Source organism: Microcebus murinus, chromosome 19 (genome assembly GCF_040939455.1).
Source record: "Microcebus murinus isolate Inina chromosome 19, M.murinus_Inina_mat1.0, whole genome shotgun sequence".
Classification (NCBI taxonomy): Eukaryota; Metazoa; Chordata; class Mammalia; order Primates; family Cheirogaleidae; genus Microcebus; species Microcebus murinus.
The window spans coordinates 28,389,658-28,412,125 of NC_134122.1; the positions used below are offsets into that span (position 1 = coordinate 28,389,658).

Genomic DNA, 22,468 nt, shown 5'->3' on the forward strand with positions numbered 1-22,468 from the left:
CCCACTCGCCATAGGCTACAGCCTCGGCCAATCACCAGGCGAGCCTGGGATGAGTGACGGAAGGCGGTGGGGTTGTCGGGAGGGAATCGCCGGGCGAGGCGGGGCTGGCGCCGGGTTTCCCGCGGTCGGAGCTGGCGCGGGCGGAGGAGGATCGCTCTTAAAGGGCCAGCCCACGCGCATCCTTTTGTTCCGGGGCCGCAGGGCGGGGCAGGCCCCACTTTCGCCGCCTTCTTGTTTACTCTCCAGAACGGCCATGATTTCCCAGTTCTTCATTCTGTCTTCCAAGGGAGACCCGCTTATCTACAAAGACTGTATCCTTGACCCGCGGGGCGGGGTGGAGGGGCCGGGCGGGAGTACTGCCCGGAGCGAGCCCGTGTCGCAGGCTCCTTAACTGTCCTTCCTCCCGCCAGTCCGGGGAGACAGTGGCGGCCGGGATGTGGCCGAGCTCTTCTACCGGAAGCTGACGGGACTACCAGGAGACGAGTCCCCGGTTGTCATGGTAACTGCTGAGGGCGGGGGCTGGCGGGCCCGGTGGGCGCCTCCTCGCTCCCAGGGCTGGTTCTTTGAAAGCTTGCGCTCAAGAGACACCTAGCTCCAAATAAAACTAGCGAAAGTCCATTGAGCGCTAACAGCATACCAGGCACCGCTCCATGCGTGTCTCAACCCTCAACAACTCTGGGGTGGGTGCTGTTAACCCCATTACACGTCGGGGGGATGCTGGGCCTCAGGGAGGGTTCAGGTGTCATCCGAAGTCGCACTGCAATCACTACTATTAGGGGCATCGGGATCCAAGCTCATGAGCCCTCTCTTTATTTTTATTTTTTGTTATTTTATTCTATTTTTCTTTTCTTTTCTTTTCTTTTCTTTTCTTTTCTTTCTTTCTTTCTTCTTTTCTTTTCTTTTCTTTTCTTTTCTTTCTTTTTTTTTTTTTTTGAGTTCAGCCTTAGAACTCACAGACCCTCTCTTTTCTTAACGCCTTTATCCCGGTCTCTGTCTCAGCACCACGATGACCGTCATTTTATTCACATCAGACACAGCGGTCTCTATTTGGTAGCCACGACTTCAGAAAACGTTTCTCCCTTCAGCCTCCTGGAGCTGCTCTCCCGGTGAGGAGGGCTGGGCTGGTGTCTGGGACTGTGGGTCTGAGAGGAGAACAAGGGGAATATGCATGATTGGCCATGTTTCCTCAGATTGGCCACTCTCCTGGGCGATTACTGTGGCTCCCTGAGTGAGGGGACTATCTCCCGCAACGTGGCTCTGGTCTACGAACTCCTGGATGAAGTGTTGGTGAGACCCACAGATTTTCTTCTCTTGTCTGCTTTTCCACTGTGGGATCCTGTAGCTGGGAGGCTAAGTCCACTCCTTTTTCACCCCCTCCCTCCACTGGCCACCCAAAGACTGACTTTCTTCACACTAGGACTACGGCTATGTACAGACTACGTCCACGGAGATGCTCAGGAACTTCATCCAGACGGAACCTGTGGTCAGCAAGCCCTTCAGCCTCTTTGACCTCAGCAGTGTTGGCTTGGTCAGTAGAAGGAAAGTGGAGGATGGGGGGAAGGAGGGTCAGCTGGGAGTGTCAAACCTGAGGATTGATTGCTTTGGGTGCTTTACAGTTCGGAGCGGAGACACAGCAGAGCAAAGTGGCCCCCAGCAGTGCAGCCAGCCGCCCTGTCCTGTCCAGTCGCACTGACCAGGTGAGGGATAGATGGACAGGGTCAGACCCTCTGACTTTTTTCTGGTACCCCAGAGTCCAAGATCCCGGCATATTTTTCCATCTCCCTTAGACGTGGGTATCCCTTCCCCCACCCCAGGGCCCTGGTGTGGACTGCCCTGTCCCTTCTGTCTGTCCATCTTAGAACACAAGCCGTTCTGCCTACAACCAACCCAAATCCCCTCTCTCTCAGAGCCAAAAGAATGAAGTTTTTTTGGATGTGGTCGAGAGACTGTCTGTACTGATAGCATCTAATGTAAGTTTGGACTCCCAACCCTGGAGCTGAGGACACATGGGATTCGGGAAATGTGTTGGGAGGGTCAAGACATAGGCACTGACCTCCCTGCCCCCTCAGGGCTCACTGTTGAAGGTGGATGTGCAGGGAGAGATCCGGCTCAAGAGCTTCCTTCCTAGCGGCTCTGGTGAGGAGTCTATGGGCTGTGCCCAGGGCTGGGTTTGGGACAGGCTGCTCCGTATCATGTGTGGTGGTATTTGCTGGCTTTTCCTGACGTTCTTTCCTCTGACAGAGATTCGCATTGGCTTGACAGAAGAATTTTGCGTGGGGAAGTCAGAACTGAGAGGTGAGAATGTAGGTCTTTAAAGTTCACAAAGAGAAGTTAGAGACAGATCATCCCTCTTCTCCCTGCTCTTCTTTCCTGAAACGTGGGTCAGGAGAAGAGCCCTTCTCTCTTTCCAGGTTATGGGCCAGGAATTCGGGTTGATGAGGTCTCATTCCACAGTTCTGTGCACCTGGATGAGTTTGAGTCTCATCGAATCCTCCGCTTGCAGCCGGCTCAGGGTGAGGTGAGGCTCAGGGTAGCCTAGAGTATTCTATCCACCATGGGGAAGGGAGGCAGTGCAGGTGTGGGGAGACAAAACTGACCTCACTCTTCTCTGGCCTCAGCTGACTGTGATGCGGTACCAACTTTCTGATGACCTCCCCTCGCCACTCCCCTTCCGGCTCTTTCCCTCTGTGCAGTGGGACCGAGGCTCAGGCCGGTGAGACCATTTCCTGTGTTCCAGAGCTACCTTGGTACCCAAGCCAAGATATATATAATTCCCAAGACTTACTACAGAGGGGGTGCTGGTAATAGGGTGCAGATTGGAAAAAGGCTTGCCTAATGGAGTTGGGCTGGATTTTAGCCCTTCTTGGGGTACAACCTACACAGCCCTGCATGGAGGCCCTGGGTGGGAAATAGTGAGATCCCAGCAGGATATGGCCTGGTATTTTACAGTATTTTACCCTCTTACCCAGCCTCCAGGTTTATCTGAAGTTGCGATGTGACCTGCCCCCAAAGAGGTAAGAGTAGGGACTGGCCAGGCCTCGTTCAGCTGTATGGGGCAGGAGACGGACCTGCTGCTGCTTCCTTCAGATGCAGCCCCCAGCCTCAGAATCATTTGGTTGGAGGCTTTAGTGTTTAGGAAGCTGTACTTGTGCTGAGCTCCTGTTGTGACATTTGAAAAGAATGGGGAAAAGGGACTGTGCCTTTCAGGGGCTGACTTTGCTCCTTTCTTCTCTGCAGCCAAGCTCTTAATGTCAGGCTGCACCTTCCCCTGCCTCGAGGAGTGGTCAGGTTAGTGTGTGTGCTCCAGGAGAGCTTCCTCAGGGAGCATGGCGTGGGGGCATAGAGGGTGAGCTGAGTACAACTGGCCTGACCCAAGGAAGGCACGGCCAAGCCCCAGCACTTTCCTCTCCAAACTCCAGCCTGTCCCAGGAGCTGAGCAGCCCAGAGCAGAAGGCAGAGCTGGGAGAGGGAGCCCTTCGCTGGGACCTGCCCCGGGTGCAAGGAGGCTCTCAACTCTCAGGCCTCTTCCAGGTATCCGCTGTTGACCCTCTAGCCCCTTTTCCTCTGACCTGTACTTGTAGCCCATCAGCCTGCCCTGCCCAAGCAGTTGCTCCCTTGTTCCCCAGCGTGGTCAGCCTTCTGTCCTCTCTCCTACCTCTGCTCCTCACAGATGGATGTCCCAGGCCCCCCAGGGCCTCCCAGCCAAGGGCCCTCCACTTCGGCCCCTCCTCTAGGGCTGGGCCCTGCCAGCCTCTCCTTCGAACTTCCTCGGCACACGTGCTCTGGGCTCCAGGTTCGCTTCCTCAGGCTCACCTTCAGACCCTGTGGCAACGCCAACCCCCACAAGTGGGTGCGACACCTAAGCCACAGTGACGCCTACGTAATTCGGATCTGAGACTCCTCACACGAGGATGCCAAGTACGCCAAGGCAGCGGTTTGTCAAATGGGAAAAGGACAATCTTTTCTGGTCTCCAGGCCTGTGGCACTGGGTCTAGGCAAGAAGAGTACAGAGTCCGAGTCCTGAGAGAGCAGGGGGTTTGACAGACCCACCCCTTTGTGGTATCCAGTGCAGAAAGAACTGAGGTGGATCAGAATTTACAAACGAAGCTTTTATTCTGAGCATCTGGCTGTACAATATCTAAAAAAGTGATGTGGAGGAAGCAGCCTACTACTTCCTTCCACCCCGTGTGTGTGTGTGTGTGTGTGTGGGGGGAATCTGGGGGCCGAGGTGGAGCATCATGGAGCAGGCTGAGGGGAGCCAGAGCTGGGGGGCTGGGAGCCGTTAGCCTTTGGAGTCCCTGGAGCTGGAGGGGGACTGTCCCCAGCTTCCTGTTTCCCCCCACAGAGGGCACTGCCCCCAAGGGGGGAGGGGGATGATGACGGGGGAGGAGCTGGAGAAGGGTGGGAGGCGGGGCCTCCTTTGCCCTCCCCTGTTGGGGGAAGTGAGACCACGATGTATTTCTGGACACTGCCAGGACCAGAGGGAGCAGTGCTGGGGGGTGCGGTGGTGGCTGTGGAGACCAGCTTGACAATAGGCTGCACACTGGGGACTGTGGTGGTGACAGGAGAGGTGGTGGTGGAGCCTGAGCCTGGGGCTGAGGTGCTGAGGGACAGGACCTGGGCAGAAAAGAAAGGCAGTGCCCATCACCTTGTGCCTCCCATGTCCCAGAAACCTGCACGGGGGCACGCTTACTTCCCCCCAGATAATCCGTTCCCATCTTTAGGTCTCTGTAGGCTACTTGCCGAGGCTGGGCAGCTACAGTCCTGCAGGACCCTGGCACATGCCTGTCCCATCTCCTGACTTTGAGCTGGAACATACTGGTACTACTCGGGGGCCTCCCCAGGGTGCTCTGATGTGACCAGGCCACTTGGGGTGCTCCTCACCATCTCTCACCCACGCACCTGTTGGGTGGATGAGGCACTGGAAGATGATGACATTACAATAAACTTGGTTGGAGGAGGGGAGGGCTGAGGTGGGGCAGTAGCTCGAGCAGACACCAGTGTCTGGACGGGTAGTGCGATGGAGCCAGGGACCTTCAGCAAGCCAGGGGTCCGAGGGCCAGGCTGAGGGGCCTGCGAGAGTGTCAGTGTGGGCCGGGGCTGTAGGGAGAAGAGGCAAAAGGAAAACGTCAACATCTGAGAAAAAGAAGAACCTGAAGGGAGAGCCTCAGACTCCCCTTGCTCTTCCTCACTGCAGCATCATCACTAAGGGGCTGAGACGCCAAGACTGCTGATTCCGTGTATGTGTGTGTATGTGTGTGTCTGAGTGCCCGTCCCGGTGGGCGTCCCAGTGGGCACCCCCAGGTGCTCCCCTTCCCTTCATCTTAGCCTTCCTCCCCACTCAGCCACTGACCTGCGTGATGGTCAAAGTGGTCCTGTTGACCTGCTGAGCCTGCAGAGCGGCCTGGGCCCGAGCCTTGACCACATGGGAGCAGAGGAGGGGCCCGAGGGACCCAAATTCTGCCCGATAAGCATCCTGATTATCAGGTGGTGGGCGTAGCTTTGCCAGAACGGGGGCACAGTGCTTCTACAGAGAGAAGGCAAAGAAAAGCCAGGTTGAGGGAGAGCTGGTACTCAGAAGAGCTGTGAGGAAGGGGTGAAAAGGAGATACCCATCATTGCAGTGTCCTTGATGGAGGCCAGACTACGCCAAGTTATCGGTGTATGTAAGAGATACTGTGGTTTTCCTTCATGACAAAACGTGGGCACCAACTGGTGTGGACAACTTGCTAGATACACTGGTAATATATGGGGTCGTTGGTCCAGAGGGCATTAGCCTCTCAAAGTGGGCCATATAATGACACAGAGGCAGTGGGGCAGTGCAGTCTAGGAGTCACGACCCCTCATTTCTTACTTAGCCCATTTGTGCCTTAGTCTTTGCATCTGCAAAATAGGTTAGACTCAGGAGTGCTCTGAATACAAAGATGGAGTGAGTGAATAAAACAGCCCATATGCTTGCTAAACACCACCTACGTGTGCAGGGGGAGGGATGAGTGGGAGTAGGAGGGCAGGGGCGTGGGGGAGGGGAGGCTTTGGTCACCAGGAGGAGGCTCTGCACGTGGTCTGCTCCAATCCGGTCAATGTTGCTCAGCACAGGGCCATCCAAGACGCTGCGGATGCGCTCCCCCTCCTGCTGCAACCTCGGCAGGATCAGAGTCTTAATTACCTGTTGGAAAAGAAGGGAAGAAGCTAAGCCAAGGGCTCACCAGGGGTCTCTCAGGTGGGGAAGTGTCACCCGCTGTAACCTCACAACCACCTCCCCTCCCGTTTCTTCCCCATGGGGCCTAACATCATGTCCCAGCTCTGCCAGGCCTGCGATGGAGCCGTAACGAGTCGTCCAGGGAGTCTTCTCGTCCACCCAGCTCTGGAAGGGGAAGGAAGATAAACCCAGATGAAGAGGTCTGAAAGGCTAATTGTTAAGGACCCAAGTCTTTTATAAAGACACTTTCCTTGTAAATTACAGGACATTACAGATAAGACTCAAGGCCTTTAGACTCCCCACTCCCTGTCCCCCTTCCCTCTGCCCGCCATTCCCACATCCTTTCCCCCAGCCCCAGGGGAAGTGTCCCACAAGTGTCCCACCACTGCTGTAGGTGAAGCTTTTATCCTGGGGACAATCCAGGGGTGGTGGGGAAACAGATGATACCTGGTAGATTCTCCTGGCTCACCTTGGTGAAGGTCTTGGTGATCCGGGACTGGATGTTGTTAGTGGTGGTGCTGAAATGCTTGCAGATCTGGGCCACCAGGCGGGCAGCAAAGTCTCGGAGTGCCCAGTGATTGTCCACATCTGGTCGCAGGCATAGCTGTCTGCTCACAATGCAGGTCATCACAGCTGGAATCAGCTCATGCACCTAAGGGAAAAGGGACAGGTCAGCTGATGCTGACAAATCGCTTCCTGTTGGTGGCAGCAAGGTCCCTGGACCCCAGCAAGAGAGGAGGGTAGGAAGAACCACTCACATATTTTTCTAGATACAGTGTAGGGTTGTCCATTAGCGCCTTCACCATGCGCATCAGGTAGATGAGCAGGGCCAGGTTGTTTTGAACCACATTCACGCGGACCTAAGGAAACGAGAAGTGATGGGCAGAGAGATCCCTCAGATGAGCTGTCCCTGCCGCCCCTGTGCCCCTGTAACCTCATCTTCTCACCCCCTCTGAGATGAAGGTACTGAATCGTGGCAGCATCTGGTAGAGACCCGGGTCGGTAGCAATGCTCTGCAGAGCTTCCTGTGGGAGGAGGGCAGCCCATGAAGTGGTGGTAGATATCCTGGGGAAGAATTTGTGGGGCCTCCGAGGGGAGGAATCTCAGGGTAAGGGCAGGCCGGGGGGCCTCACCGCTCTCTTGGCCTCACAGGACCCCACACAGGCCTCAGTGATCTCCTTGTAGTACAGCTGCTGCTCCACAGACAGCTCGTGGATGCTTCGGGGCTTCAGTCGCAAAGGGCCCCCCTCCAGCAAGGGTGGAGCCTTCTTCTCTTTACCTGCATAAATTGGGGAGGTGGGTTTAAAAAATAAAAAAGCTCCAGAAGAAGCCTCAGTATGAGTCAAACCTTAACCTCCCTTCCTCCCCCAGTCCACACCCAGGACACCTGGCTTACTCTTAGGTTTTCAGTCCTTTCTGGGACACTCTGGCCCTGACTTCATCCACTTTACAAATGACCATCTGGCTCTGGGGTGAGTCAGGAGAGGCCTGGCCTGGATGTACTGACCTTTGCCATCAGCTGGGGTGGCACCTTGACCTTTGCCTTTCAGGGGTCCGTCTTCCTCTTGGCCTGGTTTGGCTGACTTTAGGGGTTCTGTGGCCTCAGCCTTCTGCTGCTCTTTGGGAGCTGATGGGAAAGCAGTCACAGTGGGAGGAGTGACAAGAGCGGCAGGAAATGTAAAGGAAGGAGGAAGGAGAGAAAGAGAGAAGGGGGTAGTCATGGAGAAGATTACCTGGGGGTGGATTCTCGGGGATAGCTGGCTGGCAGCCTTCAATGCTCAGCCAGTGAGCTGTGAGGAAGGAAGGTGTCAAGTTAAATTGCTGAACATGGACACCAGGGAGTCACTCCACACTAAGGAAGGTATGTTTTCATTGCTGCTCCCCTTCTTGCAACTCACCAGGAATCTCACACTGAGGTTTTCTTCACTTGTGATCTTCCTCACACCCACACGCATCACTCCTTTCCCTCCTCCCTGCCACCCTGCTCTCCCCTCCCCCAACCTTTGAGGCAGACGTCCAGGGGCACCCGGGGCAGAGGGGTATTGATGATGTCGCTCAGATCAACCTCCTTCTCTTCATAGAAGTAAAGCTCCCGTCCCCCACCAGAGGCAAAACGGAAAGGAATGAACTCCTGAGCGTGGAAGCCATAGAGTGGCTGTATCAGGAGAGAGAGACACTTGGATGAGAAGGGAGCCACAGAGGCCTGGCTGGAAGCACGTGCAGCATCTGGGAGGATGGCATCTCACCACCCCGCTTCCAGATCAGTCCTCCAGCCCCTTCCTGCCTCTCCCAGTCACCTCGACATTCTTTAGCTTCAGTGCATAGTCAATGTCACTGGTGGTGAGCTTCTGCCGCTTCCCCATGTGCATGAACTTCAAGGCATCCTGGAGTGGGTGGGAGAACAGACGTTAGCCCAAGACTCTGAGGAAGAAGAGGGCCCAGGCAACATCCTGAACAATGCAGGGCCGGGTCACCTGTGCAATCTCCTTGATGCGGTAGCTGACTTCATCTGTCAGTAGCTGACAAGTCTCCTCCTGAATCTGGGCGATGCCCATGGACTCAGCCACCACCTTCATGGACTCCGAGGGCAGCACGGTATTGCTGAGCTTCAACTTCTTCTCCTCAGCCATTCTGGAGTCTCTCTTCTCCTCCCCAGAAGGATGATGCCCCAGGGTGGAGAGACGGAGACCCTGGCAGGAGGATGGGGCAGGCAGAAGAAATAAAAAGAAACATGAGACCCAAACAAGAGGGACTGTCTACTTGACAGAAGCCACAACAGAGGTAGGACAGTGGAGATGGAAGGAGGGAAGTAATGTGGGGGCATCTTCTGTCCATCCCCATGTGAGTCAGTCCTGAGTTATAACAGAAGACAGAAATCTGATCCAATTCACTGCAATTTATTGAGCACTTATTCTAGGCCAAACACTGTACAAGTGAGGTATAGAAGGAACACAGACCTGAATTTAAATCCCAGCTCTACAACTACCTACCTATGTTACTTGGGCAAATTACCTGTGGCCTTCTAGGTCCTTAAGTGTAGCCTTTGACTGAATCCAAATTTTACAGAACAAATCCTTTTATTAATAGGGGCGCAGCAGAAAAAGATGAAGCTTTTCTTGCCTCCTTTGGTGCTTAAAAAAGAACAATCTTGAAATAGAAGACTGTAGGTTCCCCATCCATTTGGTTTTCTTCTCTGTAAAATGTAGATAATGCTTTTTCCCCTAAGGTTGTTACATATGTACTTACATCTCTCTTGCCCCTAACATTATTATTATTATTATTTTTTTTTTTTTAGAGACACCCAAGTTGTGTTATCTAACATTATTCATGCTTGTCAAAATTATAGCTCTCCCACTCTGAGCCTATAGACCTGTACAACAGAATGTGATGAGAAAAACATACAGCCATGCTGACCAGTTCTCATTTTAAATTCATGGTACTTCAAAGGGGCCTTTATTGCTGCCAGACAGTCTCCCAATGTCCTGTTTGACTTTCCTCCTTCCTCACTCTCAGCGATCAGAAAGGGACCTCCACAGACTCCATATACTCTGCCTTCCCACCTGTGACTGTGGAGGAACTGACCATGCTCCTCCCAATGCAAGCATTTCTCCCATCTCCCTGCATCATCACTTTCTACATGATCATTCTCATCAGCCTACAAAATGCAGTTATTTCTCCTATCTTTAAAAAAACAGGGTTATATATAAACGATAAATTATTCAGACTTATAAAGGGAATTTTGATACATGCTACAGCCTGGATGAATCTTGAGGACATTATGCTAAGGGAAATAAGCCAGTCGCAAAAGGGCAAACACTGTATGATTCCATTTACAAGAAGTTCTTAGTCAAAATCATAGACAGGAAGTAGAATGGTGGCTGCCAGAGGTTAGGGGGAGGTGAGAATGAGAGTTATTTAATACATAGATTTTCAGTTTTGCAAGACGAAAAGAGATCTGGAGACAGATGAAATGTGAATGTACTTAACATTACTGAACTGTACTTAAAAATGGTTAGAATAGTAAATTGTATGTTATATGTATTTCATCACAATTAAAAATTGTTTTAAAAATTTTTCTTGATTCCAATTTCTCTATGAGGTATATCCAATTTTTTGCTCTTCCTTGCAACAAAACTCCTTGAAGCATGGTCTTAACTCTGTTTCTGATTCCCTTCCTCTTCTCTCTTAAACCTATTCAAATCAGGTTTTTGTCCCCAGTAGGTCCCTGAAACCACTTGTCAAGATCACCACTGACTCCACATTGCTAAATCCAAGGTCCACTGATCTTACTTGACCTCTCAGCAGTATATATAGCAGTTGACCACTTCCTTCTCTGAAAACACTTTCTCTACTCAACTGCCATACTGCCTTCTCTTGGTTTTCCTCCTACCTCACTGGACACTCCCTCTCAGTTTCCTTAACTGGTTTTTCTTCTCCCCATCTGCTTAACGTTGCAGTGTCTTGGGCTCAGTCCTTGGTTATCTTCTCCAGCTGCACTTACAACCTTGGTGACTTCAACCACTCTCACAGCTTTAACTATTGCTTATAGGCGGTTAGATATCTCCAGCCCAGAGCATTCTTCCTAACTATATAAATTTGTATATAAAACTACTCAAAATCCTCACTAAAACTGACCTTCTGATTTCCTCCACCCACCTGCTCCAGCCTCAGCTTTCATTATCTTCATAGCAATGCCATCCACCCAGACATTCACTCTATCTGAGCCCTCTCATCAAAACTGCCAGGTACTAGCACTCTGGGAGGCCAAGGCGGGCGGATCGCTCGAGGTCAGGAGTTCGAAACCAACCTGAGCAAGAGTGAGACCCCGTCTCTACTAAAAATAGAAAGAAATCAATTGACCAACTAAAAAATATATATATATACATATATATATATATAAATTAGCCGAGCATGGTGGCACATCCCTGTAGTCCCAGCTACTCAGGAAGCTGAAGCAATAGGATCCCTTGAGCCCAGGAGATTGAGGTTGCTGTGAGCTAGGCTGACACCATGGCACTCACTCTAGCCTGGGCAACAAAGTGAGACTCTGTCTCAAAAAAAAAAACACTGCCAGGTAATTGACCCTGACTCCTCCACTCACACTGCTTGGCCCAGGTCACCATCATCTATTGCCTGGGTAACTCCAACAGCATCCTGACAAGGTCTCCCTGCTTCTACCCTTGCCTCTCTACAACTATTCCTAACGTAGCAGCCCAAGTGATTCTATCAAAATGTAAATCAGATTGTCAGTTCTCTGTTCAAAACCCTATAATGGCTCCCCATTGGCCATAGAGTAAAATCCCAAATCCTTACTATGACCTACAAGGTCCTTCAAAGTTTGCCTTCTCCCCATTATATCTCTGACCTCCTTCCCTTCCTTCTTCTACCTTGATCCAGCCACATCATTCTACTGGCTGTTCTTTAAACCTGCTAGGAATGCTCTTGCTTTATAGCCTTTGCTCTGTTCCCTCTGCCTGGAAAGCTCTTCCCAGATGTCTGCTCGGCCACCTACCCTGACCACCTTATTTAATTCCACACTCTGCCCTCATCTGCTCTACCTTTTCTTTTGTATACCATTTAATATCTTCTTATACTTTGTATCATCTCTTATTATTAACTCCCATCACCCACTATCTGGGCAGGAATATTTGTTATGTTCACTGATGTATTCTGGGAGTCAAGATTGGGCCTGGGACACTGTAAATATTTGTTGAATGAATGAATTGTTAAGGCTTAGAGATGTAAGTGCTCAACAAATACTTGGTATCACTATCATTAAGACTACTAAGAGGCCAGGCGTGGTGGCTCACGCCTGTAATAGCACTCTGGGAGGCCGAGGCGAGAGGACTGCTCGAGGTCAGGAGTTCGAAACCAATCTGAGCAGGACTGTCTCTACTAAAAATAGAAAGAAATTAATTGACCAACAAAAAATATATATACAAACAATTAGCTGGGCATGGTGGTGTATGCCTGTAGTCCCAGCTACTTGGGAGGCTGAGGCAGTAGGATGGCTTGAGCCCAGGAGATTGAGGTTGCTGCAAGCTAGGCTGATGCCACGGCACTCACTCTAGCCTGGGCAACAAAGTGAGACTCTATCTCAAAAAAAAAATAATAAAAATAAAGATTACTAAGATATAGGCCCAAATTTGGAGTCTACATTGTAGTCAAAAGCAGAGTGGCAGGCTTGGAGCTGGGCATTAGGAAGATTAACATCGATAATGTTCAGGACTGAGTGTAGGGCGTAGAGTAGGGGCGTGCCAAGGGGATGGGAAGATAGAGGCTGAAGGAGAATTTGGTACTTTTCAAACCATCCCAGGTCTCCTCCCCCAGTTTTGTAAGTCTTATCTATAGAAGACCCAATTATTCAACACATACTCTGTGCCTGGCGCCGGGCTTACAAGATGCGGTCGTGTCCCAATTCCCTGTCGAACTCCTACTAATCCTTCAATACCCTGCGGTACCCTCTGCCAGTAAAGTCTCATAAAACACGCTGCAGTCTCAGGAGCTCCTCAGATCAGTGGAGGCGGCAGGGAGGCTTTCCAGAGGAGGGTTAACTTGAACAAGACCTGTGCAGTAGTTTCCCCAGCAGAGAAGCAGGTGGAAGATCCCCAGGCAGCGCTAAAGGAGGCTCATAGAGCCCACCCCATTTCCCCGAACCATCGCTCCAATGCCCTCCAATGCAAACACACACACTGAGTCCCCACGAGCACGGATACACAACCAACCGTCCTCTTTCCAGTCCCCACACGGGCCCTTCAAAGGGTCTCTTCCCGGTACCACTCAGACCCTCCCCCGCCAGCCGACCGCCCGGGACGGGAAAAGTCTCTCACAGCAGCCAAAACGCCGCTCACCCGGCGCTCGGCGCCATCTTGGCCCCGCCCCCTCCTGGGAGCAGGTCCTGGCAGAGACAAAGAACCATCGCTACCCCTTCCCCGCGCCAAAATAAGTCCTATACATTCCCGACCTGAAATTATATGTAAAATGAACTTTGCTTATATATCTAATATGAGTAAAATGCCCTCCTGTTCTAATTACTTCAATTTATTCTTCACTATCTCCCGGCCAGGACCTTCAGGAGGCGCCACAAAACATACGCGTCCCCGCCCAGAGCAATAAGGACCCACCCACTTTCGATCTGGCTCTGCGCATGTGCAGACCGTACCAAGCTGGATTTTTTTTTTTTCTTTTTTTTAATTTAAGGTTGCCGCCTACCGCATCTGAATTTAAAGGGGCCACTGCCTTCCTGAAGTTGGTTTGAAGGCAAGCAGTGGTTGTTTGTGGACGGCGCTTTGTCATGGGACCTGTGCGGCTGGGACTATTGCTTTTCATTTTGGCCGTGTACGGGGCTTGGGCTGAGACGCCGAAGGACGACGATGACACTGAACGCTTGCCCAGCAAATGCGAAGGTATCTAAAGGGGGCAGCCCCTGTTTGCATCGCCTTGCCACACCTCCTTGGTCCAGGCCAGACTTAAGGAACTGTGAAGGGTGGGTCAATCGACCTCTTGGAAGCCCTGAGGAGGTTCTGCTGGAGTTTGGCAGGATTCGAATGGGGTCAAGGGAGAGAACGGATAGTGCCGCCCCAAAACTACGGCACTACAATTCCCATGACACCTCTAGAGGATGCCCGCTTTTTCTTGCTGGCTTGCGCTCCAGTGGATTGTGGGAACTGTAGTTCAAGGACTGCCTGCCCAAAACCAACTCTACGGAGCATCTTTAGTGTTTCCCCGATGTCACAGACCTAAATCTGGAGAGCGTATAGGAGCGAGGTATGAGGCTCATATCTTGTGGACATCCTGTACCCCACCCTGGCAGAGACGCTCCCAAATTACAGGCCCCACTCCCTCCTGTGGGGGTGTGAGGGTGAGTAACTCAGCCCTCGAAGCTCATAAACAAAAGAAGGGGAGACCAAAGAACTAGGAGAGGTGCCCCGTCCGTGTGAGGCTTTGCAGAGAATGTGTACTGTATGGATTTTACAGCAAGCATCATCTTCCGTGCCTGCATTAGTGTGGGGCCCAGTGGAGAGGGAGCACTTTAGAGCTGGATCATTGAGTACCCTGGTTCCCCAGTTTGTTGCCTGACTTTAAATTTCTTCCCGAAATTCTTTTTCCCTTTACCTCATCTTCCACTACATTTCAGTATCAGTGTTTCTCAGGACTTGCATATAAGTCTCTTTGTTGTATGGCCCCAAACTTTCTTACAATTCCATACCCCCACCTCCTATCTCCAAAGGGCCCATGCTTCAGCCACACTGATATTCTCACTGGTCACTGAGCACGCCTTGTCCTTTTACACCTCTGTGCCTTTGCTGTTTCTCCCTTCTGTATTTCATAAGCTCCTATCCACTCTTCAAGACCCAGTTTAAATGTGTCACCTCCTTTAGAAGCCTTCTTCCTTATCTGTCACCTCTCACTATGTTGTAAACCCCTGGAGCAAAGAGGAGTGCTTGTGTATTCCAGGTCCTAGCATAGGTCCTAGCACATAAAATGTGCTGGGCACATTTTAGGCACTTTTGTTACTTTTGCCTGTGTCAGTAGCTTGTCAGTAGGCAAAAGTAGCTTGTCACTTCTGTATGGGCCATTCTCTTTCTTGGGACTCACCACATGCCACGTTACGTGCTAGGTGCTGGAAAGACAGTAGTGGAACAGACATGATGCTCACCCTTAAGGAAATTGGAGGCTAGTAGGAGGTCAATAAGTGACCACTGAATGAGTTTTGCATTTCTTTTTTTTTTTTTTTTTTTTTGAGACAGAGTCTCCCTTTGTTGCCCAGGCTAGAGTGAGTGCTGTGGCATCAGCCTAGCTCACAGCAACCTCAAACTCCTGGGCTCAAGCAATCCTCCTGCCTCAGCCTCCCGAGTAGCTGGGACTACAGGCATGTGCCACCATGCCCGGCTAATGTTTTTTTCTATATATATTAGTTGGCCGATTAATTTCTTTCTATTTATAGTAGAGACGGGGTCTCGCTCTTGCTCAGGCCGGTTTCAAACTCCTGACCTCGAGCAGTCCGCCTGCCTCAGCCTCCCAGAGTGCTAGGATTACAGGCATGAACCACCACTCCCGGCCTGAGTTTTGCATTTCTTAATGAGATTAAGTCACTTGGTCTTAACCCCCGGTATACAGTCTATTACATTATATTGTCATCATTGGTTTATCTGTCCCCAACTATATCTACAGTGTCCCATGGATAGAGATAGTGAGTCTTATTGCCCTCTATATTGTTATTGTGTATAAAAAATGAGTTTAATAAATAACAGCAGAATAACAGCAAACATTCACTCAGTACCCACTATGTGCCAGGCAGTACTTTAAAGGCTTTACATATTTTGATTTATTTAATCTTCACACCCCTTCAAGGGACATACTATTATCCCATTTTAGAGATGAAGAAACAGGCACAGCAAGATTGTCATATAGCTGTTAAGTGGCTGAGCAAAGATTCTAACCCAGTCTCTGCCTGGCTCCATTCTGCACTTCATGCTCTGCTGCCATTGTTCATATGCAGAATGAACTGCTACTATGTTTGCTTGTTTTTCACTTCCTTGGACCTCTGTCTTCCCTACCAGTGTGTAAGCTGCTGAGCACAGAGCTACAGGAGGAGCTGAGTCGTACTGGCCGATCTCGAGAGGTGCTGGAGCTGGGTCAGGTGCTGGACACAGGCAAGAGGAAGAGACACGTGCCTTACAGTGTTTCGTGAGTCCTTGTTAGTGCTCCTCCACCTTCCAACCCCCAGAGGAGCCTTGGGAGTTCCTACAATGTCCAGGGAATCTTTGTGTCTCTTCTTCCCACAGAGAGACAAGGCTGGAAGAGGCCTTGGAGAATTTATGTGAGCGGATTCTGGATTACAGTGTTCATGCTGAGCGCAAGGGCTCATTGAGATATGCCAAGGTCAGACCCTTCCCCTGGGCAGGACCCCACTTCTCAGAAATCAAGACCTATATCCCCTGAGGTCCTCAAGAGATATCTGTCCATTTCCCTCCAGCTCTGGAGTATCCCCTTCTCACTGTCAGGCTCCCTCATCTTACCCTTGTGGAACTCACCCCTGAGTTTCTAGTACTTCACAAAGCTGATATGGTGGAAAGGAGAAGGAAGAGGTGGGGTGGTGGGCTGGACTGATTCCAAATTCTTCATCTCTTAGGGGCAGAGTCAAACCATGGCAACGCTGAAAGGCCTAGTGCAGAAGGGGGTAAAGGTGGATCTGGGGATCCCTTTGGAGCTATGGGATGAGCCCAGCGTGGAGGTCACGTTCCTCAAGAAGCAGGTAGGATAAGACACTCTGCTGTTTAGGGAGGAGACAAGGAAACCTGAGAGGGGAGTTAGGTCCTAGAGTTTGACTGAGGGGATATCCACCTCTAAGCAGGGAGAAGGGGGCCGAGTGAGGATTGTGCCATTGATTAAAGTGGCACATCAAGAGGTAACAACAGAAGCTAATAATAGCTACCACCACTTATTGAGCACCTACTATGTGCCAAATTCTTGGCCACATACTTTCCAGCTGCTGCCTCATTTTCTCTCACAACACCATGATGTGATAGGTCCTGTTTACGTTTCCCACTTTTCAGGTGAGTAGCTGAGACTCAGAATTTAATAACCTCCTTGGCAGAGTAGGTGCTAGTAAGTGTTTGTTGAATGAATGAGATCACACATCTAGTAAGCCAAGCCTAACTTCCTGGCTACCTGCCTCTCCAAAGTTAGTCAAGTGGAGTCAGGGAGACAGGGAGTGGAGAGCAGAGAGGAGGGCTTCCAAAGCCCAGCAGAGCAGATATTCTTCTAGCCCTTCCATCTGACCAGTGTGAGACAATGCTGGAGGAGTTTGAAGATGTTGTTGGAGACTGGTACTTCCACCATCAGGAGCAACCCCTACAGCATTTTCTCTGTGAAGGTCATGTGCTCCCAGCTGTTGAAACTGGTAAGTGTGGGGGTTAGGCTCCTCTCCTGCCAGGCCACAGCCTCCCCTATCTCCAGGACAAATATCCAAATTGTTTTCTTTCACCCAACCTAGCATGTCTACAGGAAACTTGGACTGGAAAGGAGAAGATCACAGATGGGCAAGAGAAGACCAAAGAGGAGGAGGAAGAAGAAGAGGAAGAGGAGGAAGGAGAAAAGTTGACCAAGACACCAGGCCACCCCAAGCATGACCCAGAGGATCTTTGACCCCTGTCTTTGAGCCCCCAGGAGGGGCAGGGATGATGGAGAAGAATGCTCTGAAGTCTGAGCTCTCCCTGCCCCACAGCTTTCAGGGTGTGTGTTTGTATGTGTGACCCCACCCCAAAGCTTATAGCTGTTCTCTCCCATCTGATGTCAGGCAGGATCCTGGTGATGAAGCATCACATGCCTATGGGTAGAAAGGTGAGAGTTGCAGGTGGAAGTACGGTCCCTACAGATGGGCCCTCTGCCTGCCATACATCTCCTTAACTGGCAAGTGTGTGTGGTGACATTACTGAAGTCTTTTCCCTTTAAATGTCTCTACTGCACCCCACCCCCACCCAGAGGTCAGCGGTGGCTGTGAGTTGGAGCTGTGTATTTTCTTGGGAAAGTCACTTTGTCCCTCAGGGTCTGTTTTTAGACCCTTACAAGGAAGAGGCCTGAACAAACATTGTCTGGGACCTATATCCACTGTCTGCATTGGGGAGCTACATGCCAGCAAACCGTGAACGAGAATAGGACACTGGGTGGGGGCAAGGTGACGCTGGTAAGTTAGGTGGGGTAGACACTTGGTCTACTTCAAATTGCCTTCACCGAGGGCCCACCAGATAATTTCACAGGTGCTAAATTTTCTATATCGCTATTAAACTTTTTTTTCTTTAAATACCAGCTGGGCCCAAAGTTTCCAACAACAGCCGTGCACACACTGTAGCTGATTAATGAGGCGGCGCCCAAATAATAGAGAGGGCCATTGGCCGCCGTCCAGTTAGAAAATAACGTTACTTGATCATTTTGCAGCCCAAGGGGGCAGGGGTCGTGGGACCGAAAACCGTGTCGGAGCTGGACTCGGAGCAGTTTGAGGAAGGCGCCGGAAATAAAGTTACGTGCGTGGTGCCGCTTCGGCCACCATACCACGGTGTATGGGAGCTCACAGAGGACAAAATTCCTTGCGCTTTTACGACTTCTGCGCTTTCCTCGAGTGAAGTAAAACCTAAGAGAGGCGATACAGCCAGGTCCAGGGGAGAGAGCACTTAGAGTGAGAGAAGTAAGGCTGTCCTTTGGAGGGTGACGGAGGAGGACTGCCCGAGACTAGCGCGGCGGGGCAGACTCACGTGGGAAAGCAAGCTGGGCCGTGGCATCTTTGGCAGGGAGTTGGGGGGGGAGGGTGGCAAAGAACTGACACTTGGAAGTTGCCACTTGAGTAGTGGCGGGCGGGGCGTGTGTGGGGACGCGGAGCGCCTGTACCGTCGCCTACAGCACCACTTCCTTTTTCCCCAGCCCGTCCCTCTCTGCCATGAGCAGCCTAGTGCGGACCGAGCCGCTGCGCGGTGGGGCCCCTCTGCTGGTGCCCGGTGACTCCTACTCGGTCGTGGTTCTGCTGCAGGGCTACGCGGAGCCCGAGGGCGTAGACGACGCCGTGCGCTCCGACGGCTCTGTGACCCTTGTCCTGCCCCAGGGCTCCGGCCAGCAAGAGTCCCCACCCGGGGGCGCGAAGACCGCCCTGGAGGAGGCGGCCCGTGGCCCCATTCTCGTGGACACCGGCGGCCCCTGGGCTCGGGAGGCGCTGCTAGGAGCCTTGGCGAGACAGGGCGTGTCCCCGGAAGACGTGACTCTTGTGGTGGGGACCCACGGGCACTCGGACCATATCGGGAACCTGGGGCTGTTTCCGGGTGCAGCTTTGCTGGTCTCGCACGACTTCTGCCTCCCCGGGGGCCGCTACCTGCCCCATGGGCTCGGTGAGGAGCGGCCCCTGCAGCTGGGGCCTGGGCTCGAGGTGTGGGCCACGCCGGGCCACGGGGGCCAGCGGGACGTGAGCGTGGTGGTGGCGGGCACGGCCCTGGGCACTGTGGTGGTGGCGGGCGATGTATTTGAGCGTGATGGAGATGAGAATTCATGGCAGGCTCTGAGCGAAGACCCAGTGGCTCAGGAGCGGAGCCGGAAGAGGGTCCTAGACACTGCCGACGTAATTGTGCCTGGTCATGGAGCCCCTTTTCTTGTGTTCAGGGAAGCCTCGAAGCCAGAGACAAAGAGTTGACAGAACAGCCGGCAGGAGCCAGGGAGCATAGACTAGGAGTCCCCGCTGGACTGATAAGTCCTGAGAGGGGCTGGACTCTTGTCAAGGAAGCGCTTAAACGAGGACGGAGAGGACCCGGCCCGCCAGTGTCAGAGCAGTCAAGGGTGGTCACTTCTAGCCCATCCAGGAGGCCAGTTTTCCAGTGAGGACACAGTGTTCTAGACACTGTGGTTGCCAATATCACTCTCTGTCAGTCTCTGCAACCAAATTAGGACCAAAGACTGGCTCAGCTCCGTGTGTGTTCTCCCCAGGCCTCAGCAAAATGGGAGGATGTTCTCGTGAGGTTTATCTGAAATAAAAATAGAAACTGCATTGAAAATCATACTGCCCTAATGTAAATGTGAAGCACTGATAGTAACAATTCTGCAAATATGGTAATCAGCAACTGCATTGGGGGACACTTTGGCCAATTGTGTATTTCTCACAGGGTGCAGGTTGCTGAGAGAAGGTGCAGGGCATAGAGGCGACCCCTGGGTCATCTGATTTTAATTCATTCACTTATTCATTCAGTGGATATTTAACACCTGCAGTGTCTCAGGCTCTGCCCTAGGTTATGGGATTCAACAGTGTGCAAGGTAGACAAACTCCATATCCTTCCTAGAGGTCACATTCTTTTGAGGAGACAGACAAGTACACAACAGCAACAATAATAGTAACAAGGCAAATAATTACAGGTTGTGGTTAGTGATATGAAAAAAGCAGAGTAAGGAGGGAATAGAATGTAGGATAGTTGGGAAAAGCCTCTGTGAGGAGACAGTGTTTGATCAGAGAACTGAATGAGAAGAAAGTCTGCCATTTGAGGATCTGGGAAAAGGGTGGAATGGGCAGGTGTAAAGGCTCTGAAGCTGGACAGCTTAACCTATATCAGCAGCAAGAAAATCCATGCAGTTGGACTGCAAAAGGCCAGGGAAGAGCAGTAGGGAATAAATAAGACTGCAGAGTTAGGCAAGGCCACCATGCAGGGCATTGGGGATCAATGGTAAGGGGTTTGGGTGTATAGGAAGTGAGGTGGAAGCAGCTGCTGGCTTTTGAGCAGACTAAAATGGTAGCTCAGAGAAGCTCATTCACCCTGTGGATGAACCAGTCCCTGCCATACATGGATTTGTAGCCGGTGTTGGCCAGTTTGATGACCACAAGAGTGATAGGTTCCCAGGCCAGCAGAGCAGCCACGGCTGCCCAGATCCCTGACAGTCATTGCACAAAGGTGGACAGAAAGAAGGCGGTGAAGTGGCCTCCCAGGCCCAGGGTTTTGGATCACAATCTGGACAGACACTAACCTGAATGCTCTAATCCCAAATATTGAAATCGAGAAAGATCAAAATCTCTAATGTCTAAAAATCTCCAACTTCTAAAATCCAGGAAAATCACAGTCACAGGATAGTTGCATCATATTAGGCCAGCTTTGATGGACTTTCTCCATGCAATCACCTACAATCTATCCCTCTAATATACCTTTTCATTATGTTAAATTTTCTTTTTTTGTTTTAAAATTTTTTCCACTATTTTAAGTTGTCAGCATTACTTTTTACGACTTGCTATGCTATGATTTCATTTATCCTCCCAATTTTTTTTTTTTTTTTTTTTTGAAAGGTTTATTTATTTATTTATTTTGAGACAGAGTCTCGCTTTGTTGCCCAGGCTAGAGTGAGTGCCGTGGCGTCAGCCTAGCTCACAGCAACCTCAAACTACTCGGCTCAAGCGATCCTGCTGCCTCAGCCTCCCAACTAGCTGGGACTACAGGCATGTGCCACCATGCCTGGCTAATTTTTTCTATATATATTAGTTGGCTAATTAATTTCTTTCTATTTATAGTAGAGACGGGGGTCTCACTCTTGCTCAGGCTAGTTTTGAACTCCTAACCTCGAGCAATCCGCCCGCCTCAGCCTCCCAGAGAGCTAGGATTACAGGCGTGAGCCACCGCGCCTGGCCCCAATTTTTGATAGTTATTTTTTTCCTACTTTTTTGGGATTTGTAATATATATACATTATCATCTGTAATCATAATTCCCACGTTTATTTTAGCTTTAGTCTTACAATTAGATGAGTTTAGTTTATTTTCATTGCCAGATTTTACTGTAGATTTTCCAATAAACTCTTGGTTGATTGAAATTTGACTCATTCTTAAAGAAAGTCAACTATATTTCCTGAGTTATTGCATATTTGAAATATTTGTCTGTTACACTCTGAGACCACTCTTCCCATGGGTTGCTCCCAGCCCATGACTGGACACAGCAGGGATACTAAGGCGGCCCATTCCTGGGAGATGCAAGACTCCCTGAAGATTATCTTTGTGTTTTGTTTTTGTTTTGGGGAATTTTTAGAGAAAGGGTCACCTAGGATAGAGGGCAGCATCGTCATCATAGCTCACTGCAGCCTTGAACTCCTGGGCTCAAGCTATCCTCCTGCCTCAGCCTCCCAAATAGCTGGGACTACAGGCACATGCCACCATGCCTGGCTAATTTTTCTGTTTTGTTGTAGAGACGGGGTCTTGCTTTTGCTCAGGCTGGTCTTGAACTCCTGGCCTCTTTTCTTGGTCTCCCAAAGCGTTGGGATTACAGGTGTGAGCCACTGCCCTGGCCCTGATGATCATCTTTGATGCAAGGACTTCCCAATGGTCCTGCCAAACTTTCCTGAGACTGCACCATGGTCTAGGATGCTTCCACAAACCCTCCTTACCTCCTCCTTTACTCAAGGCCAGCCTTGCATCATAGTCTGAGGCTCTCTCAGCCTCACCTGGCTCTCACCTATAACCTCTCACAGGTGTCTCCTCTAATAAAATCCTTGCACTTCTCATCTTGTCTTGGCACCTCCTTCTTGGTAGACCTGGACCAACTGAGAGGCACAGCAAAATCCTCTTTAATGTCGATTAGGACCTCAGGATAATCCCATCTTACATATCTCAAGTGGAGAAAAAGGGGGATTGGATAGAAAAAAAAATTACCCACTGAGAAATTATTGGGAATATAGGTACTTCAACCACAGTTATCTCCTAGGCATAGGATTCTAGGTGATATTTGTTTTCTTTGTTGTTTTTTTTTTTTTTTTTTTTTGGTG

The 22,468-nt window shown here is 50.9% G+C and overlaps 4 protein-coding genes across 7 annotated transcripts; 3 read left to right on the top strand and 1 right to left on the bottom strand.

Moving 5' to 3' along the window:
- The first annotated feature begins 77 nt into the window (after positions 1–77).
- Positions 78–4,119, top strand: AP4M1 (adaptor related protein complex 4 subunit mu 1). 3 transcript variants are annotated; one of them, XM_012758993.2, is made up of 15 exons: positions 78–311; positions 411–499; positions 1,000–1,106; positions 1,191–1,287; positions 1,418–1,528; positions 1,617–1,697; positions 1,908–1,970; positions 2,070–2,136; positions 2,242–2,295; positions 2,412–2,518; positions 2,619–2,713; positions 2,970–3,014; positions 3,238–3,288; positions 3,420–3,531; positions 3,671–4,119. In XM_012758993.2, exons 1-15 carry the CDS (start codon positions 254–256, stop codon positions 3,893–3,895), a joined length of 1,362 nt encoding a protein of 453 aa, XP_012614447.2. In that variant the 5' UTR covers positions 78–253; the 3' UTR covers positions 3,896–4,119. The 3 variants fall into 3 exon arrangements, with proteins under 3 accessions (XP_012614447.2, XP_075851439.1, XP_075851441.1); XM_075995324.1 differs by lacking the exons at positions 78–311; positions 411–499 and adding an exon at positions 506–680; XM_075995326.1 differs by lacking the exons at positions 78–311; positions 411–499 and adding an exon at positions 593–680 and having other exon boundaries at positions 1,032–1,106.
- TAF6 (TATA-box binding protein associated factor 6) lies at positions 4,095–8,828 on the bottom strand. Its single transcript, XM_012758983.3, has 14 exons — positions 8,673–8,828; positions 8,496–8,582; positions 8,200–8,353; positions 7,932–7,988; positions 7,706–7,825; positions 7,332–7,477; positions 7,146–7,223; positions 6,957–7,058; positions 6,668–6,850; positions 6,289–6,363; positions 6,040–6,165; positions 5,354–5,527; positions 4,903–5,100; positions 4,095–4,617 (listed from the first exon to the last, which is right to left on the bottom strand). Exons 1-14 carry the CDS (start codon positions 8,826–8,828, stop codon positions 4,237–4,239), a joined length of 2,037 nt encoding a protein of 678 aa, XP_012614437.1. The 3' UTR covers positions 4,095–4,236.
- A 4,550-nt stretch (positions 8,829–13,378) lies between these two features.
- On the top strand, positions 13,379–18,009 carry CNPY4 (canopy FGF signaling regulator 4). 2 transcript variants are annotated; one of them, XM_075995327.1, is made up of 6 exons: positions 13,379–13,604; positions 15,762–15,888; positions 15,987–16,083; positions 16,334–16,456; positions 16,970–17,104; positions 17,198–18,009. In XM_075995327.1, the coding sequence occupies exons 1-6, from the start codon at positions 13,493–13,495 to the stop codon at positions 17,303–17,305; spliced, it is 702 nt and encodes a 233-aa protein (XP_075851442.1). In that variant the 5' UTR covers positions 13,379–13,492; the 3' UTR covers positions 17,306–18,009. The 2 variants fall into 2 exon arrangements, with proteins under 2 accessions (XP_075851442.1, XP_012614451.1); XM_012758997.2 differs by having other exon boundaries at positions 13,381–13,604; positions 16,987–17,104.
- Positions 17,349–19,733, top strand: MBLAC1 (metallo-beta-lactamase domain containing 1). The gene is made up of 3 exons (XM_012758996.3): positions 17,349–17,436; positions 18,139–18,385; positions 18,619–19,733. The coding sequence occupies exon 3, from the start codon at positions 18,635–18,637 to the stop codon at positions 19,373–19,375; it is 741 nt and encodes a 246-aa protein (XP_012614450.3). The 5' UTR covers positions 17,349–17,436; positions 18,139–18,385; positions 18,619–18,634; the 3' UTR covers positions 19,376–19,733.
- The last annotated feature ends 2,735 nt before the right edge of the window (positions 19,734–22,468 follow it).

Coding starts and splice junctions, on each gene's coding strand:
- CNPY4 (XM_012758997.2), top strand. CDS start 13,493: ATGGGACCTGTGCGGCTGGGACTATTGCTTTTCATTTTGGCCGTGTAC. Junction 15,889..15,986: donor CACGTGCCTTACAGTGTTTC/GTGAGTCCTTGT, acceptor TTCTTCCCACAG/AGAGACAAGGCTGGAAGAGG. Junction 16,084..16,333: donor GCTCATTGAGATATGCCAAG/GTCAGACCCTTC, acceptor TTCATCTCTTAG/GGGCAGAGTCAAACCATGGC.
- MBLAC1 (XM_012758996.3), top strand. CDS start 18,635: ATGAGCAGCCTAGTGCGGACCGAGCCGCTGCGCGGTGGGGCCCCTCTG.
- AP4M1 (XM_012758993.2), top strand. CDS start 254: ATGATTTCCCAGTTCTTCATTCTGTCTTCCAAGGGAGACCCGCTTATC. Junction 1,107..1,190: donor CTCCTGGAGCTGCTCTCCCG/GTGAGGAGGGCT, acceptor ATGTTTCCTCAG/ATTGGCCACTCTCCTGGGCG. Junction 1,529..1,616: donor ACCTCAGCAGTGTTGGCTTG/GTCAGTAGAAGG, acceptor GGTGCTTTACAG/TTCGGAGCGGAGACACAGCA.
- TAF6 (XM_012758983.3), bottom strand. CDS start 8,828: ATGGCTGAGGAGAAGAAGTTGAAGCTCAGCAATACCGTGCTGCCCTCG. Junction 8,583..8,672: donor GCATCAAGGAGATTGCACAG/GTGACCCGGCCC, acceptor CACCCACTCCAG/GATGCCTTGAAGTTCATGCA. Junction 8,354..8,495: donor TGAAGCTAAAGAATGTCGAG/GTGACTGGGAGA, acceptor CTCCTGATACAG/CCACTCTATGGCTTCCACGC.